General features: G+C 50.8%; 7 protein-coding genes across 7 annotated transcripts; 2 read left to right on the forward strand and 5 right to left on the reverse strand.

The window, feature by feature from the left end:
- Nucleotides 1–982: 982 nt before the first annotated feature.
- On the reverse strand, nt 983–1,260 carry PtrM4_043410 (uncharacterized protein; the record flags this gene model as incomplete). The annotated part of the gene is made up of 2 exons (XM_001937347.1): nt 983–1,114; nt 1,165–1,260. The coding sequence occupies 2 exons, from the start codon at nt 1,258–1,260 to the stop codon at nt 983–985; spliced, it is 228 nt and encodes a 75-aa protein (XP_001937382.1).
- Nucleotides 1,261–4,507: 3,247 nt separating this feature from the next.
- On the reverse strand, nt 4,508–4,759 carry PtrM4_043420 (uncharacterized protein; the record flags this gene model as incomplete). Its single annotated transcript, XM_066104484.1, has 1 exon — nt 4,508–4,759. One exon carries the CDS (start codon nt 4,757–4,759, stop codon nt 4,508–4,510), a length of 252 nt encoding a protein of 83 aa, XP_065959048.1.
- A 794-nt stretch (nt 4,760–5,553) lies between these two features.
- Nucleotides 5,554–6,529, forward strand: PtrM4_043430 (putative oligosaccharyltransferase subunit ribophorin ii protein; the record flags this gene model as incomplete). The annotated part of the gene is made up of 3 exons (XM_001937346.2): nt 5,554–5,696; nt 5,753–5,951; nt 6,002–6,529. The coding sequence occupies 3 exons, from the start codon at nt 5,554–5,556 to the stop codon at nt 6,527–6,529; spliced, it is 870 nt and encodes a 289-aa protein (XP_001937381.1).
- A 426-nt stretch (nt 6,530–6,955) lies between these two features.
- PtrM4_043440 (uncharacterized protein) lies at nt 6,956–8,671 on the reverse strand (the record flags this gene model as incomplete). The annotated part of the gene is made up of 2 exons (XM_066104485.1): nt 6,956–8,384; nt 8,439–8,671. 2 exons carry the CDS (start codon nt 8,669–8,671, stop codon nt 6,956–6,958), a joined length of 1,662 nt encoding a protein of 553 aa, XP_065959049.1.
- A 360-nt stretch (nt 8,672–9,031) lies between these two features.
- On the reverse strand, nt 9,032–9,493 carry PtrM4_043450 (Ada, Methylated DNA-protein cysteine methyltransferase; the record flags this gene model as incomplete). Its single annotated transcript, XM_001937344.2, has 3 exons — nt 9,032–9,196; nt 9,244–9,371; nt 9,424–9,493. The coding sequence occupies 3 exons, from the start codon at nt 9,491–9,493 to the stop codon at nt 9,032–9,034; spliced, it is 363 nt and encodes a 120-aa protein (XP_001937379.2).
- Nucleotides 9,494–10,684: 1,191 nt separating this feature from the next.
- On the reverse strand, nt 10,685–10,999 carry PtrM4_043460 (uncharacterized protein; the record flags this gene model as incomplete). Its single annotated transcript, XM_066104486.1, has 1 exon — nt 10,685–10,999. The coding sequence occupies one exon, from the start codon at nt 10,997–10,999 to the stop codon at nt 10,685–10,687; it is 315 nt and encodes a 104-aa protein (XP_065959050.1).
- A 2,180-nt stretch (nt 11,000–13,179) lies between these two features.
- On the forward strand, nt 13,180–17,466 carry PtrM4_043470 (DUF1421 multi-domain protein; the record flags this gene model as incomplete). Its single annotated transcript, XM_001937343.2, has 1 exon — nt 13,180–17,466. The coding sequence occupies one exon, from the start codon at nt 13,180–13,182 to the stop codon at nt 17,464–17,466; it is 4,287 nt and encodes a 1,428-aa protein (XP_001937378.2).
- Between the last annotated feature and the right edge of the window lie 333 nt (nt 17,467–17,799).

Genomic DNA, 17,799 nt, shown 5'->3' on the forward strand with positions numbered 1-17,799 from the left:
AACATGCCTGTCCACATATACTTCCCGGCCATAGCTCTAAAAATCTGTGATACGCCCTACCCGATCGGGCCGCAAATGCAGATTGCTTGATCTACAGAGCACTACCATGTTCACATACAGATGATGTGATCTCCAAGACCCGGCTACCCCAGTCTGACTTTTACTGGGCCAGTCAGCATCTTCCCTCACCCTTGGACAAGCAAACATAGCTTACCCATGTCTACAGACGCAACGCAGCACACCATGTCAAGGAAGCGATAGAAAATCATCTGTGCCAAACTTTCCTCCAACAATTACCCGGTAAGATACTGTAACTACTTCATACTCAACCTTACTAATACTATTTGGTATATAGTACGCAGGTTTGTAACCTAACTCACCTATTACCTCTTATTACACTTCATTTGTCTCAGCACTCCACTAAGAAATGTCACATTGGCTGTTATTGTGAGGGGTGTCTAACCACTCCCACTTGTCTCCTGGTCACAAGACCTAGCCAAGGGCGGAGGATTAGGGAAGAATGACTTTGGATACACCGATTCGCTTGCACGGTGATATTTACGTGTTCTAGGAACCGAGAAGTTTATGATTCATTAAGTACGGTCGATTGACTAGGAATGACTTCTTAACCCTTTGACATGTTCCGATTAAGTTTCCGCTCTGGCAAGTACGGCCCATCGTAATTTCATGCAGGTGTAAAGTCTCCGACAAATTAAGAACATCGGACTGCTCACTACCAGCTATTTTTATTTTGATTTTCGGACGTCAGAAATTGTACTTATCGAAAAGGGCAGCACAAGTAACTGCGACGGCGCAATTAATTGATAATTTTGAGTTGGTACTTGCATGAAATTGGTAAGATTGTATTGTCAGCCTCAAGACCATGCCTCCATCATCTAGTCTGTCTCCCAAGTCCTAGAGTTCCAATCCACAACCCCCTGTTGCCCAGAAACTGCGCGCGGAGCATGTACTTGTCCCCCATCTAGCTGACGCACTTGTATCTCCCTTGTCCACTGTGACAAGTTCCGCCGTTTGGTTCAGGATCGTAGGCGTTCGCATACTGAGTGACAAAGTACGAGTGATGAATACAAATATCCACCTCAGCTATCTTGCACTGTCGGTCGTCAGTTGTATCGATGCAGACAAGCTTTCCGTGGTACTCACGCAAGCAGGCGAACCTCCGTTGAGACAATTAGGGTGTGCGGCTCCGGGGGAACCCTCGAGAGGGCCACAGCAGTGAGCTGCCAGGGCTATTGGCATTAGGAGAGCCAAAACGGCAGAGGCGGTGAGATATTCTGTCCGGCAGAGAGGATAGATCAGTATAGCACTCGATGAGCGTTTGTGTTTTCTTGTTAATGCGTATTCATGGTTGTCGTTTTCTTCGTTGATGTTTGTCAGTTCGAAATCAGTTCGGGCTGGAACAGTTTGTCGAGATCACTGCTTGCAAAAGAGTCTTGAGTCTCAAGTAGCTTGCTGTTTGTTCGAGGAGAATACAAGAGGTCTTTTAAATATTCTTCTGGAAGCTCGCAAACATGGGATTCCACTTGGTAGCTAGGAACAACGGCTTGTAACGGATCCAGTGTGTGGATGCTTGTGGAAGCCAGTGGTACGTACAGCAGTACATTTTGAATTCCATATCCCACAAATTCACACGTAACCGGAACAAAGACATAATTCGAGCGATTCGTGGAAGTTTGTTAGAGACGTAGCCACGTGTTTCCGAAGAAAAGGACAGCTCTTTCCAGTGATTGTATGCTAAGTGCGCAAATGATGCTGTCATCACAACTCATAGGTATATATTTCTTCTACTCTATGTTGGCGTTGGTCAACACCAAAATACTCTTTTTCCAGATTGGTACGTGGAACTGTACGTCAGCTTGAAGGCTCTACCCTATGGTGGTGTACATCTCATGATGTACATGACGCGGAAAATAAACAGGATAAGCCCTAGAGAGAAGCACGGGCTCTTCTGATCAAACAGATGAAGGTCGTTTATTAATAGCAGTCTGGGGATATTAACTTTGAAAGAGCTTGGCAGAGCTTCGGTCAAAATCATGTTATCAATGGTTCTTCAATTTAGTACGCCAAAGGATGATTAGGACGTACAACGGTTCATCTGTTCGCTTTGACATGTAGCTCAACAGTAATGTTAGGTCGTGATAGGGTTTACTCGCCGACACATCTATCTACACTGCAAAGTGATAGATCTACGCTAGCAGATCATCACGCAAATCTGACGCACCAAGACATTGCTCATGTGAAATTCCGCCGAATAGCCGTGTTAGGGCCGACCATCTGGGAAGATCCATAATGGCCCTTGTAGATTGACGATCAAGTTCGGCGGCGGTCAATGTTCGGCTGTACCGGTATTCCAGCACAGTCAGCAACGCAACTCATTGCTGCATGGGCAGAAACACCAAGGTGCAAACTTTTCTCCAGTTTCTGACCAAGCAGGCTAACATGATGCCGGCAATGTCTCCCATAATGTCCACCGCTTTAGCGTCATCCCTTATTTCTCCTTGCAAATGGCAAAATCTAGTGGAGACAATGGTGCCCACCTCGCAAAAGCTGCCAATATCCACTGGTCTAGAATCAATACAATGAAACGCTTTGTTCCATCGCTTAATCTTCATCGTCGATTATGTGTCGGTGAGTGCAAGACTCGTACTCGCAAAAGGGCTGCAGCACCCGATGTTCCGTTGTATTTTAGGCCTAACGAAAGGGCTCTTGACACCTGTAACAGTAGGTGCATCTCGTCTCGCCCAATACTCCCCAACGCCTTGTTTACCTTTAAGGGATAGACTTTCCAAGAAGATGGATGTCCCGATTAAGTTAGTCCCTGCTCGCTATTTGGACATCAGAGCAAAGGAACCGTAGGCAACCGCTATCCCCCTTTGAAGTTCTACATGAAGCTAAGCACTTCATCGCAACACTATGGTGTACGAAGATGTGTGTCTTCGAATTTAGAAACTATCTGACTGACTATCTAGGTATCTTTGGGTTAGGATCAGACCGCCGCGTAGGACACGGTACCCGAGGCAATCCAACGAACATCCACCACGTTTACCAACAGGATCGTGGAAGGCTCATCACGTTCTCATACTGTCTCTACTCGATTCACACTCTAAATCCTTCAAAATCATAGGGGGACCAGTAACTTTGCGCTCAGGATACTGACAGGCTAAATCACGTTACTCACATCCTTCCCGTAGATCCCTACCCCTCGCTGACTACACCCATGCCAACAACCCAGAGTCAGTGTCTCACGATGGTCTGATTTCATCGCTTCCCCATCATATGAGAGTGTATTTCCCATGTCATTTAATCATCCTGTTTTCCTAACCACCGAAATCTTCCAGAAGGATTGGCTGGCCCAAACACGCGAACCGCGCCTCTTATGCAAGGAGAGGTGCACTGCTGCCCAAGTACCGGCCCACAGTGATCTCAGCCCTTTAGAAGGGCTGACAAAAGTGCCGAGGTTTGATTAGACGCGCGTTTCACACTTGACTTCTTCCCGTAGTTCTTCCCCCTTCTTCCAAGGTTCTTCTTCCTTCGAAGCCACAGCTGTGGGGATGATTACCGAGTGGGGCGAGTTGGATGCTGTCGCGTTGCTCGCGTGTCGCGTCTTTCAAGCTGCGAAGACGTACTTTTTGCGGTAATGCCCAGTCGCCTACCCTGGAAGCATGGGCCCAACCCAAAGTCACATTGAACGGGAGGGCGAAACTCGGGAATGATCAACCCCCGACATGTTGTATCTCGGGGTTGCGAGTGACTTTTGGTCCCCTGATCCCATCTGTTCAGAGTGAAAGGTGCGGCGTAGTGCCTGGAAACTTAGTTTCGCGGATGTATCTATCCGACGTAGCATTGCATGGTCTATATGCAGTGTGTTGGCACGTCGATTCCTTGAAGAATTTGTGTTTTCATCAGTGGGTCTTACTACAATGTTGGTTGATCGATCGTGAAGTATGCCACTGAGGACAAAGATTACCACAATATCCTTTGCGAATGAGAACTGTATGGAAAAGGCGAAAAATCGCAGCTTTGCCCGATGCCTCCAACCTATGGGTTGACAACGACAACCTTGTGTTAATTATGTAATTATACATCGATTGGGTCTCGACTTTGGTTCTCGACAGAACCATAATATCGCTACCAAGGCTCAGTCTCAACGGTGCATCCATGGAACCATCACTAACTCCGATATATCATTGATATTGTTGCGTGATAATTTCGACCAAGTAGATATGAGTGCTCGATACAGTCGTCAGCCAGGGCCATTATCTTACTGACCTTGATATTACACTTACCACAAAGCTCTCGCCAGGACAGACAAGGGATTTCTTCCACAACGGCGACCACGCTACGATGCTGCGAGAAGTGCGATACGCCCCGAACATTTCTACAATTCGTGGAAAACCACACTGTACCCAAAGTGAACACTCTCAAAGAAGAAGGCGAGGATATGTGCGTCATCTGCCACTTACCATACGGTAGTGAGAACATCCCACTACGAATACTTGACATCCCCGTAGAGGTAACCAACCTCCCAGGATGTAATCACATTTTCGGAGCTGCATGTATTGTATGGCTCGGTTATGGCACCATCGCAGCACTCCATCAGAGTTGCCCGCTCTGCGGAACAGAATGGTGGCGAGAAAAAGACCCAACAGCTCCCGACGCCGACGAGCAAACCAAACAAAAGAAGTCTGAGGATCTTGCCAAGTGCTGGGAAACAGACTACAACACAGCTCGGTACCATATGTACCGGGAGCAAGAATACAGTGACAAGTACCCACCGCTTGGACGCGTGGAGCTACTCAGACGTTCTCTGTGCACCATGCGCTTTTAAAGGCGCTAAAGACCGAGAAAATGCAACGGCGTTTCCGCAAATTACAAGAGAAGCACGAACTCACCATCGCAGAGCCTGCAGATGATCCGTTCGAGGTGGCATTTAAGTGTCTGATGTACGATCCGTTTACCATTAACAGCTACTGCTTGTCGGAACAGGGTCTGGTGGCCGTCATGTACAGGACGCTGGATTCGATGCGAGGTCATCGGCTTTGGCAGATGTACCATGATATGGTGCGTAGTACGCAGGATGGCCATGGACAATCTTCCTTGATGTTGTTGAGAGGGCCTGGATAGATATTTTTCCAGGAGACCAGGTAGATTGGGTTCAGTTCTTGTTACAGGCGTTGGAGGTGGCATATCCTGTCGATGGGGCCAAGACACAGAGATAGATGTACGAGGATGATTTGGAAGACTTATGGGATTGAGATCACACGGCGGAGGAACATTAGTGTCGGGATATTGCGTGGCGTTATATCATAGTTAGATTAGCAAATGAAAAAACATTATGTCTTAGAATGTAGATGCATAGCGCCATCAGAATGAGTAAGACGTTGGTGTATGTTGGTGAAAGCGCGGCCATGACATCGGCGTTCTTATGTTAGAAAATGCCGACCATGTCTTGGCAAAGGACACGCTTACGTCTGTCTCTGAGCACCATATCATTGCCAGCTCCGCCGTTCACTCTATTCAAATCAGTACACCATGAGGGTCGTTCATAGCTTTGTATCTTCGCTTCTGCTCTCCAGCGCAGCAATTGTGTCTGCAGCTTCTTCCTGGAGTTTCGAAGATGCCACTGTGTCGGTATCGACTAAAGGTGCTGGTGTAGGCGGAGCTGCAAAGGACAAGTGAGCTCACCTTTTCTTATTGTATACAGTCGATCACAAAGCTAACATATGTCTAGATTGAGCCCTTCCACACCGCTCGGCAAGTCTGTATCTCTGGGCGCATCGGATACATTGAAGCTTATCCTCACGACTGTTGAGGGAAGCACTGCGAAACGACCTCACCAGGCGTTCCTCACCCTGACCGATCCTACAACCGGCGTGGAAGAGTCTTTTGTACTCAGTGTAAAGGACAGCGGAAAGGGCAAGGTCGATTTGGTACGTGAAACATCTCAATGGCTACCAGACAACAACTAAACATTCCATAGTCTCATAAGGACCTACCCCACCAATTCTTGACCTCGGAGAAGCCAATTGCAGCGTCTATCGTAATCGGATCTTTCGGTTCCTCAAAACCCTACAAGGGCAAGGTGTTTGACCTTACCGTCACCCGCGACGCCAGCACTCCCCTCAAGATCCCCGAGAAGCCGGTCCGCTACGCCGCCGAATCCGAAATTCATCACATTTTCCGCGAGGACCCCAAGTCACCACCCAAGATCATAACCATTGTGTTCGCGGCCGCTGTTGCTGGTGCGCTACCTGTGCTGCTTGGTGCGTGGGCTATGTTGGGCGCAAATACTAGCCACTTGAGCAAGGCGCTGGGCAATGCGCCTGTGTCGCATGGGCTCTTCTATGGCTCCATACTGGCTATGGAGGGTATCTTCTTCATGTACTACACAAGCTGGAACCTCTTCCAGACCCTGCCAGCAGCCGCGGTGGTCAGCTTCGTTGCTTTCTTGAGTGGCAGCAGAGCGTTGTCTGAGGTTCAGGAGCGTCGCTTGGCTGGATTGAGATGAAAAATGATTTGAGCTGGACAATACCATCTTGAAACCATGTGATGCCAGGCATATGGGATGAGCATACGTGAGGGGAAAAAAGAAGAGTATCTCGCGAGGATGTATGAATAGTAGGCGATGGCGGAGGATGCCTCGGTAGAGCAGACTTCAAAAGGCGACAATGTACGCCATAATTCTAGCGAATTTACTAAGTTTATGCAGTGCAATCAAATTTGTCTGTCTTTCTATTTTTGGTCTAATAATCCGACAGTGCACCCGGGTGACATGAAATACTTAACATACTAATGCACAAAGGTCACTGTATGCGCTACACACATATGTGAGGTGCCTACTCACAATCTAAGTATTTTGTGTCACCCAGGTGAGTGTTTCCTGGTATCTGCTTCCGTTCAAGGACCAGTGATTGTCCCATGTATCTCATCACTGTCATAGTGTCATCTTCAACACCCCTTCGACGTTCTCTCCTCCCACTATGCCCTCCTCTACCATTTGTTCCAAAACCTTGGCCACATTCGTACTCCTTCCCTTCCAGTTGTCCTTGATTTCTGTCGAACCACTCGCCACCTCCTTCAGAATATCAGCCACAATCGCCTTGGCGTCAGCAGTACCTCGTACTTGAGCGCGATCAGCTCGTTCAGCATAGCTTCTTGCTCCACGGTAAAAGACACCCGCGTTCGCAACTAGAGTTGGAGCACTTTTCCGCCAGGCCGGCTTTACATCTTCGAAGAGCGCGATGCGGAAGCGGAAAAGATCGGCATCACCTCGTCCAATGAAGACATCTGCTAGATTGGACGGTGGCATAATGGATGTATATGGCGCAGATGACAATCGTGTGAACATGGTTTGGACTTGTGTGAGAGCAGTCCATTGGATGTCAACATCAGTAGCGAACGTTGGGGATGTGGTAGTGTATTGGCCGCCGTCCGCAAGTGAGGATGCCAGGTCCATGAGGACATCACCATATGCCGAGATAGTGTGCACAGCTGAGAGATCGGGGCTTGTCGTTGTCGTTGCGCCTTCGATCAGGCTACCGAAAGTTTCGTCGACAGCTTTGGCGTACTCGGTCGATGTTGTTCTACCACAACGGTATTGGGCATCTGCTACGCTAGCTTTGAAGACGGCAGTTACAATGATGGCATCTTCTTTGGGTGTTGTAGTAGCTTCTTCCGCTGTAGATAAAGAGCCTATTGATAATGTCGGACCAGCTTTCGGCTCATCCACCTCTTTTTTTGGCGGCGACTTGTCGATTAGTGCGATCAGAGTGGGAATCCTGTTCGTAGCTGTATCCATGCCATCGTGTACTCTCTTCTCTATGTTGGGAAGATCCGCAGCGGGATCATACAGCCCAAGTAGTGTTGTCAAAGCCGTGAGCTGCACTGTGCAAGTATCGAGTATGTCTTCTGGTGTCAATGGCTCTTCCACAGTAGCCCAATCACCGGGTGCTTCCGAGGTTCCGGAATCTGTCTCCATATCCTCGTCCTGCGTTTCAGCCGGCTGCTGGTGCTCGCTTTCCCAGGCCTCCCGATACTCACCCGAAGCTTCAGCTTTCGTAATTTCTGCCTGTATCTGTGAATGTTGTTGCTGTTGGCTTTCCAAACATGTCTTGAGGATCTCGACAGCCTCCTCAAGTAATGGAATAGCGTCTTTCTTCGTAGCTACTTGAGTGCCCGATTCTAGGCCGGTATCCGCCAACGATACAAGGACTTGAGCAGTGTTGAAGAGAATGTCGATGTTTGTTGGATTTAGCGAGCTGGCGAAGCGGTGCGAAATCAACGTTTCTTGTAGTAATAATGCCTTGTTACCGAGATGAGAGATCATACGCTCATCTTCTGTGAGGACAAGTTGGAGGTGGGCCCTGTTCGCTGTTAGTATTTACCGTGCGAACAGTTTGAGAGGTCCCTCTGCTGACTTATTATAAGCTAGGTCAAACGACTGAGGATATCGCTTTAGCCCTTCGTTGTATGCCTCAATTGCTCGGTTGAAGAAGCGGACAGCTTTTACTGCATCGCCCGCGCGCCATTTTCCTGCTGCTTGTTCAAACTCGTCTGCGGCTTCGAGGATGTCGTTCTCTGTCTGCGGCTCTTGCGTCTTCGCTTTGCCCTTCGGCTTCGGTCTAAGAAAGCCTTTTCCCTTCGGCGGCATGATGAATGCGGAATCGATGTTGTGGATACGTGATGTTGATGTTGATGAGTTCACTGGAAGTCGATGCAGCGTTTTGTAGAAGTGACAAATCTGCGCAAGCACCCTGGTGACATAAAATACTTGACCTACTAGTTATCCACACTGTCAAGTAATTTGTGTTGTCCAGGTGCAAGTGCGGTACAGAGGCTTTTAGTAATCGCAGTGCACCATTTCGGTCAATGATGTCGAAATACGAGCTAGCGCTGCTGTCGCAATTGCCACCTTCTGCTTGTACAAAACTTTGGAACTCATTGATCGCCCCGCTTTGACTAACTTAGCCCCACCCGCTCTCAAGAGCCTTGACCTTCCACGCAGCAACATCTACTTCAGCTTCTGCAGATCAAAATCATCCCACAGCAACTTTTTATCGACGAGAAGTCCGTTGACATCAAACGAGACGCCTTCTTCTTTCAATAGCTGTAATTTCGAGTCCTGGTTCTGCCCGCTTGGCGCCTTCTCCCAATCGCCCTTGTAACCACCGACAAACTGCTACGGTCAGCACTTGTTGACCCTCCTAGTAATGAGACACGTACACCGGTACTAGCGATACAGCGATGGCACGGTACTTCTGGACAGAACGGGTTGACGCGTAACGCTCCGCCTACCGCTCGTGGAGAGCTGTTCAATGCTTTTGACAACGCGCCGTATGTTGTGACGCGACCTGCCGTCGGTTAGTAGGCAGAATGGTATCCGGGATGAAAGCTATTCAAAACCTTCTGGGATCTGTTGGAGCGCTGTGTAAACGCGCTCCTGATATGCAGTAACCTTTTGTTGCTTCGACATTGTGGCATCTGGTACAGTTGCGTAGGTGCAGAAGACGCGTCCACGGGCATTACTACGTAGGTAAGTTTCAACGCGCAGTCACGTGGCCTTGTCTCAAACAATCTAGGCGTCTACCCAAGCACGTGAAAGTAGTCCAGAGTACGTGCAGGCTACTTTCAAACATAATCATACAAGGATAGGCACTTCTTCGGGACCGTTCATCCTGTGTTCCCAACCCCGCAGATTACAAACAGCTCAGTTCACTACCACAACTGCCATTTCTCTCGGCAACATCAACAGCCGGTCACTTGGATATAGGGATCACCCTTGAATTCAATCGCTCATCCTTGCGGCGATCATAAGATATCGTTTACGCAAACACTTCGCTTCGTCATCGGTACGCTGTCTGCGTAATCCGGATGATATGAACAGTGGTCAGCCGCAGCTTTAGCCTTCCCACTTCGCACAGCAGTCTGCAAAAGGCATCAACCCCGATACATAGGGGTCAGCCAGCATAAGCAGATCTTCTCTTGGTGTCACACTTGATTGCTACCCTATAGCTTTGAAGGTGCGTGTTGACGGCTTTATGGTTAAGATGGCATGGCTTGTTTCAACAACACTAGACTGCAGGTCGTCATTTCCACACGAACAGCTCGCAACGACTTTTCTGTGCTCAGACCGTGGCGGGCCGGACTCCACCACACCTCATAGGGCTATGAAGTGTCTGCAGCAGGTGATTCGCAGATACTGAAGTAGTCGCGCCGTGCCGCCCTCCCTTCTCACCCCTTTCCCGTTTGAACGGGCCCGCGGTGGGCCCTTGGGTGCAAACTCAGATGTCAACCATGTATGTCATCTATGCTGCCGGGTGTCGGCGGTTATCAACTGCAGATGTTTGGCTCCAGCATCACCAACAGACTAGAGAATGGGTCCAATCTAGATGTAAAGGTCATCAGCATAATTCGCTAGGGTTTCCAGACCGCTTCTTGTGCGATCGTTGCTTTTCTAGTCCAACTCCGAGCTGCTTGGAGAGCTAAAAGAGATGGGCCATGTGATCAAGCAAACACGGCGTCTATAAGTCGGTGAACGCAATGTCAGGCAGTCGTTCACGATCTTTACTGCGTCTGGGTCTGGGTAGCTGGTATTCGCGGATGAGGTCTCTGGCCCCTGTTGTAGCCGCGGCCAGCGACGGCATGAAAATGGGACTCCTGGCTCTTATTGGCAGCAATCCTTCACCAGACGCTTCTCTATCCAGTATGGCGCGATCACATGATCGAATAGCTCTGCGCGCTCCCGTTTCTTCACATCAACGCAAAGCGAATGAGCGTGCAAAGCCGGGGTCAGCGGGCGTGGTGGCTTAAGCGCAACCTGGATGGTGGGACAGTATTCCAATTTGGTTGCTTCTCCGTCGGAAGCGCAGGTGAGACTGTTGGAGGCCAGAAATAAGGCCGTTTTTTTGCCATGGAGAACGAGACCGAGTCTCAATGTTTGAATGAGCAGCGACGTGTAGAGCTTTTGATGCGCTGTCATTGTGGCGAGGTAGATGGAGTGCTCAGCCTCAACTGCGGCTGCAGCTAAGCCGAAAGTGGACGCACTCAGCCACATGTCAGCTGGGGACGGGCCTTCCGGTGCTGCAGAGACACCATGACTCCACCCCAAGGAGCAAATCTGCAGTCTCTGCGTCAGAGCATGAAAGTGGTCACGAGAATAGCAGCACTCGTTGCAGGAACCGCTGGACGTGCTGCGCGTAAATCGCTCAGAGACATATGACTCTTCTGCATGGGAAGATCAAGCCGCCGCCTGTCGCCCTGCGGGTCCTGATTGAACAGTCAGACAACCGTCGATAGTGAAAGCTTCTCAACGAATTGATGTCTGGCCCGTTCAAGGCAGATGCATAGGGAGTGCTTGGGGTCCATATCGGGCCTTTCGTGTCTGATGAGGTTTGCAATGACAGCATGGCTGATAGTCGCGTGCTTTTGGCAGGCTGAAGGAGACATAGGGAGCTGGAAGCCCGAGGTTGGCAAACGAGTGTCGTTGCAACTTGACTGTGCCATATCTACACGTCTCGCTAACTTTTCTTGACCTCAGCTCCCAGGACCGGCAGCCTTGTCACGGGACGAGTCTGGAAAGGCAATAGTCAACACGAGGCTCTAGATGAGGGTTGCTGAGCCTTTGAAACGGCATGAAGTTGGTGGGTCAAGCGAAGGGTATGGGTGGCCTGGTAGCCAATTGGGCGCTTCCCTTGGCTGGCGCCGCACAGGGCTTGTCTGCGAATCGGCGCCCACAACAGCCATCCAGCAAGTCGACTGGCCGCCCTCTTTCTTCATCCCATACGCCTCCACCCGCCTATCCAAGCGCAAGCGCCCGTGATAGCCCAGCATGTCTCCGTGCCGGCCCAGCCCAACTTTGCAAGGCGGCCGGCGCGCATTCTCTGCGAGCACGTCTGCGCGTCTTGATGGGCAGGACGCCATGTTATACATATGCGGGCCCTACGCACCCCGCAAGCACAAGAACCAACAGATCTCAAACGTTCAGCTTAGCAGAATTGACTATACTTCGGCGCAGGACTGGACTACATCGAAAACAGCATCGGCACTGGTCCTCCGCTTTCCACACGGCTCATCCGGGAAAGCCCCACTGAGGCGACTTACGGTTGAAGCCCCGCGCTAGGACATCAACCCTGAGGAAAGAATAGACGGGACGCGTCGAGTATATCACCACTCACCGTCTCGTTGTGTCGTGGTTGTTTTTCGTTCAAAACTGCGGTATCCTTGCACGTCCCCATCTCGGGCGAAGCCGACTGCGCCACAGCGATCTACAATTTTCGGTCCCCCCGATACTTGTGGCATACGAGAAAGAGCTTGACGTCTTGACCGAGAATCTGCACGAATACGCAACATTGCATGTATCTTTTGGCTACATCACTTATATTCATGGACTTGCAATCTTACTTTTTTGCATCAATCCCGAATCGCCACTCTACGTTCCGTTCTGCAATTCTTCCCGCTACCACCCGCTCACGCCGTTGAATCGCTTCACGGCTTCCCGAGCTGACTTTGCTGACATCCCGGAATCTCGACTGCCTGGTTACCCCGCGCCCAGACCTATCATCCCAAGAGTCCCACAGGGGGACAAGCACATGCCTTCATGAGTTACTCGCCTCTCACAGGGTTCTGCTGTACATCTAGTCGGGCTACACAAGGTTACCCGAGATGGCTTCCTATAAGTCACAATACCCTCCCACAAGGAGGATGGAGGACCGAGCGCCCACCACTCGGTTACCTCAGCGTTCTATCACTCCTACCACAACCACATCGCAGTTACCTACGCCAAGCCAGTCTAAGCTGCAAAAGAAAAGGCCATCAAGAGATGACGAGGTAATCTCCAGAGGCCCCATAAGTCAACAAGAGCCTGTACAGACAGCCAGCTCTCGCCAAAGGAAAACCAACAGATCTACGCCCATGTTTCCTCAACAACCAAGCGTGACAGGCTCAAAACCAACACCACAAACCTCGACTTCCCGACTACCTAAGCTTGAAGTTCCTCAAAGTATACGCACACCTTCCCTTGCCTCAGGCTCATCAGCATCCACCATTGAAAGTCCTCGATCGAATGTGCTTAGGAGAAAACAAACAAGTGTTGGAGTTACGAGTGGTCGACAAGCTACGTGCATCAGAGACGATTCCATGTCTTTTCAGGATGACAGGCAAATGATGGAGGGTATACCCGGTGGATACAAAGACCCTTTCTCTGACACGGTTTTGGGCATTTCGATACCGTCATCTTCGACAATCCTTGCTCGCTCCGAGCCTCAACTCGATTCCTTCGGTAACTCGTTTTACGACTATGAGATCGGCCCGACAGATATACTCCCACTCCCAATGCCACAGTATGCGCTTTCTACCACACCATCAACACGATATTCAGAGTCACCTGGGCCTTTCAGTGTCTCATCGACCCCAACATCGATGTCGTCCTACTCCCCTGGCACCACACTGTCAAGAGCTTCAAACCGCACACGACAAGTCAGTCCATTACAAAGTAGGCCGCCTGTATCCCGGCACAAGACTCCGGACGAGATCAATAGCCGTCATCCTCACACACTGTCTACTGTTACAGAGTCTTCTACGTCGTCGTCATCAGCATCCACCGTTGTAACAGAAGGAGCAATGTACAAAGATACCCAATCGTCGACAGGTCTTGCCACTCTACCTCAGAGCCCTCGGGTATCAGAAGTATTTTCAAGTACGGTAGAGAAGCCACGCACGCAGGCGCCTCCCGAATTCGCTCATCTTGCTGATCAATCACCCGTAACAATACCAACGGGTAGAAGACCCTCAAGGCCTAGTAGGGACGGCACTCCTGAGCTATCGGGACTCCGAGGCCCTTCGCCAATAATTCAAAGCAACATGCTAAACTTCCCATCCCATCACAGACGCACTGTATCGAACGAATCCAGGACTACACCAATTGCAAGCTCCAAGTTCAATGTTCCAGTCAAACCGTCTTCGCGAAACCCGTCGCCAAACCCTGCTTCAGCATTGCCAGCAGTCGCTCGGGCATCAGCACGCGGACCCGCATCAGACACTCACGATCGGAACCCCCGAAGGATCAGTGCAGGCCCAAGCCCCGCCCCTACCCATGCGCCAAGTTCAAGCAAGAGTTCTCGGTTTGGATTCTTCACACGCCGAACAAAGACCGAACCTATACCATCCGCGAAGTCTGAGAGCAAACTCCAGCGCAGAGGGCCAGCTGCAGGCACAGGACATGAAGGCTACGGCAGATATGCTGTGAGAGGCCGCAGTGGAAGTTCAGTTAGTACCAACAGTATTGGACGGTCCGCTAGCGCCGGAACTACCACTGAAAGTTTGGACAAGACACCCTCGACTCGCAAAAGCAGTATGACCAGCACAACGAGCGGAGACATGGACGACTTTTACCTGAATCGACTTGCTCCTGTTGTTATTCGAGGTACGGGATATAGCTCCGAGCTTTCACGCAGCCCTGAACCGATGCAGAGTAGCAGTAGTCTTGATATCTCTGTCAATCAAGGACTAGAGCTAAAGAAGACTGTAAGCAACACGTCGCAATCAGCACTGGAAAAGGGTCGCCCAACGCTGCTACCCTCAGCGATGCCAGACAATATGCGTGGAGCTTCTCCTATGAAGAGGATGACCCCGGGTTCACGGAAGCCATCTGAGAGCGACGATGACACCAAGCGATCGTTTTTACCTACTACAACCTCAAAGCGAACGTCACAGGCGTTACAGAGCGCTCAAGGTCCCGGTAAACACTCGGCCTCTGCTAGTCGTTCTGGAAAGATACGCAAGAACTCTACAGGCGAGGCAGCTACTGAGGTCAAGGAGAGCAGTTGGCTGAAGTCATCGAAGAAGAGCAAGGCAGAGAAGGAGGCGGCCCCGAAACCGGCCAAGAGATGGAACTTCTTTCAAAGGGCGCACGCAGGACCACGCGCAGCCACACCGGCAGCCCCTGTAGCCAGTCCTGAGAACAAGACCGTCGCGTCTCGCTCTGTTGCGCACTATGCGTTGATGGACCAATCCGGACTTGAACTGGACGATATTGAGCAGCTAATGCAGGAAGCTGACGAGGGAACGGAGAGCGCCCTTTCGGACGATGAACCAGGGAGGAGAGAGCGAATGCAATCCATGCTACTGCCACCCAAGCCAGTCTTGCCGCCTAGCTCCGCGCTGCCTGCGCGTTCGGCTTCACCCAAGGTCTCTTTGCGCCCAGAGGCACAGTCACAGCCACAAGTACAGCAGCATCAGCAAAGCAAGTTGAGCATCGACACTAGGGTTCAACCAACACACCAATACATGGATCGCTATTCACAGGCAGACTTGACACCATTTACGGATATCTCTCGACCTTCTTCTCCCTTCAGAGCACCATCAACAGAACAAGACGAACCTACTAAGCCCGAATCAGCCAATGTGGAGCATAACCAAGGTTACTTCGAACTTCCTCAAGAGATTGCTTCACCTGGACCTCCTCCGGTAAGCCCGCCGCCGCGACCAAGCCGCTTGCCCCAAGTAGGCCGGATACCCCAAGTTATATCAACTCGTCGTCAGGCCCGGGGCCCCTCTTCTCAGTCGTTCTCTCGTCCCTTCGTGTCGAACCAACCTCGTCCAGCGGCCATTCCGCGAACATCTTTCGATTCTATCGGCTCGGTCGTTGCGACTGCTGCTCCTGTCGAGCCATATCCGATCTTGCAAGGCTTGAATGCCCTAGCACATGGATCAGCAATCGCGACTATCAGCCCTATGGATGCCGAGCTCAACCGTCGCAGCGAATTCTTCAGGTTCCCACCACGCAAAGACTCAGAAGTATCCTACTCGAGTAGTTCGGGTATCTGGAGTTTTGCACCTGCTCCCAGCACAGCTGTCGTTCCGACTGCTGGGGCACCATTGTCTGATGATGAGCTCTGGAATGAATATGATGACCTCATCGATGAAGTGCTTTCGCCGGTCACTTCTCGGACGAGTGAGAATAAGCGAAGGTCAGCTGAGGATGAGCACAGTTTGCGGAGCCACCCGTCCCTTGAGCCAATGCCTCTGAGGCCGAAGGCACTCTGCAACACTTCAGGGGCCGAGAACGAGTATGAGGAGGTTGAAAATCCATCTCTACACCTTCGTCGTTCTCGCCTGCTTGCGGTCTTACACTCCACCCAGTCTCCCACATCGTCGGTCGCTTTCTCGGAGTTTCTCTCAGATTATGGCGAGAAAAAGATCAGCGTTATTGACCCGGTCACAGGGAGACTCAGCTTACCCGTCAGCCCTCGGCTTTCGTCAGGGTCAGATGCGAAACGCGCAACTCGCTCCAGTCTTCCAGTGTCCTTGCCCCAGAGTGCACGACAATCAGGAGCTACTGTTGCTTCGAGGTCAAGCAAAGATCGCGACAGTGTCAACACGAATCGACACAGAGATACACGCTTCATGGACATTGCCGAAAGTCAAACAGATGGACTAATGTCCATGGCTAATCTTCGCTTCGGTGCGCTTATGACGAGCAAGTGGCTTTCGTTTGGCCGCGTCTTGTTCAGTCCGGTACACTTCGAACTCAAGGATCCCAAAGAAGATCGCGTTCTTGTTATCGATGGTCTCGGCAAGGATTGGTCGTACTACTGTGCACTTACCTATCCTGAGGCGACTGTTTATGATATGGGACCCGATCCATCCTCTCCGTCGTCTTCCGAGACCGCGTCTGAGCCGTGGTCGACACTAAACAATCACCGTCACATCTGCCATCCCTCGCTCGGCAAGGCGTTCCCGTTCCCCATGCATTTCTTCGCGTGTGTCGTGCTTCGCTTCCCGACGGCTCTTCCCTCCTCGGAGCATCGCTTTGTCCTCTCAGAAGCCAAGCGCGTTCTGCGACCGGGTGGTTACTTGGAGTTCAGCGTCCTCGATATGGACCTCGTCAACATGGGCAACCGGGCGCGTCGCGCTGTCCGCGGTCTGAAGATGCGAATGCAGGTAGCGGATGAGAATATTTCTCTCCGCAATATCAGCGACGAAGTCATGGCGGGTATCGGTCGCAAAGGATTCGTCGAGTGCAATCGTTGCATTGTCGGCGTCCCCGTCGCTGGCCAACTTCCCAATGTCGATGATGCCCAGGCATCGTCTCACAAGAAGAATAGTAGCACAGCAAGCAAGATCCTGACTCAGCCCAAGGGACCCAAGCCAGAGGTTTCTTTCTCCGATCTTCTCAACGTCTCTTCACCTTCTGAAACCACAGACAACGGTATCACTGATATGGTGGCGCGCGTTGGCCGATGGTGGTATTCGCGTTGCTACGAATCACTCGTCCTACCAGAAGCTGGCGAACCTGGAGCAGCTGCTTCAGGCAAACTCCTCCAAAACAGTATCTGGCGTGACGAGGCCCTTGTCAACGAATGCGAAAAGCGCGGTACAAGCTTCAAGCTTCTCATCGGCTACGCTCAGAAGCCCGAGGTGGGCGTCCGACGCACCGTCAGCGTTTGAAAATGATACGTTTCTCCCGAGCTGCGCTCCAACAAAGTCCTGGAGACTTTTTTTTTATCTATTTTCCTTACATATCATCATAATGGGTGGTTGGTTTTGTGGGTTTTATCTGGCGTTTATGCTGCGTTCAAGCGATTGTCGATTTCCTTATACCCTCGTTCTGATTTTTCTTCTTCTACTTTTCACTCAACACACTTGCATTGCGAAATGGCAAACGGTCTAGCATCATGACTTACTACAAACTACAAAGAATGGCGCAAGCCTGGCAGCATCATCGTTATCATCATCATCAACGACAACATACTGTCTAGTATCTTGTCAACAGACGCATAC

The sequence above is a fragment of the Pyrenophora tritici-repentis genome, chromosome 10 (assembly GCF_003171515.1).
Source record: "Pyrenophora tritici-repentis strain M4 chromosome 10, whole genome shotgun sequence".
Taxonomy (NCBI): Eukaryota; Fungi; Ascomycota; class Dothideomycetes; order Pleosporales; family Pleosporaceae; genus Pyrenophora; species Pyrenophora tritici-repentis.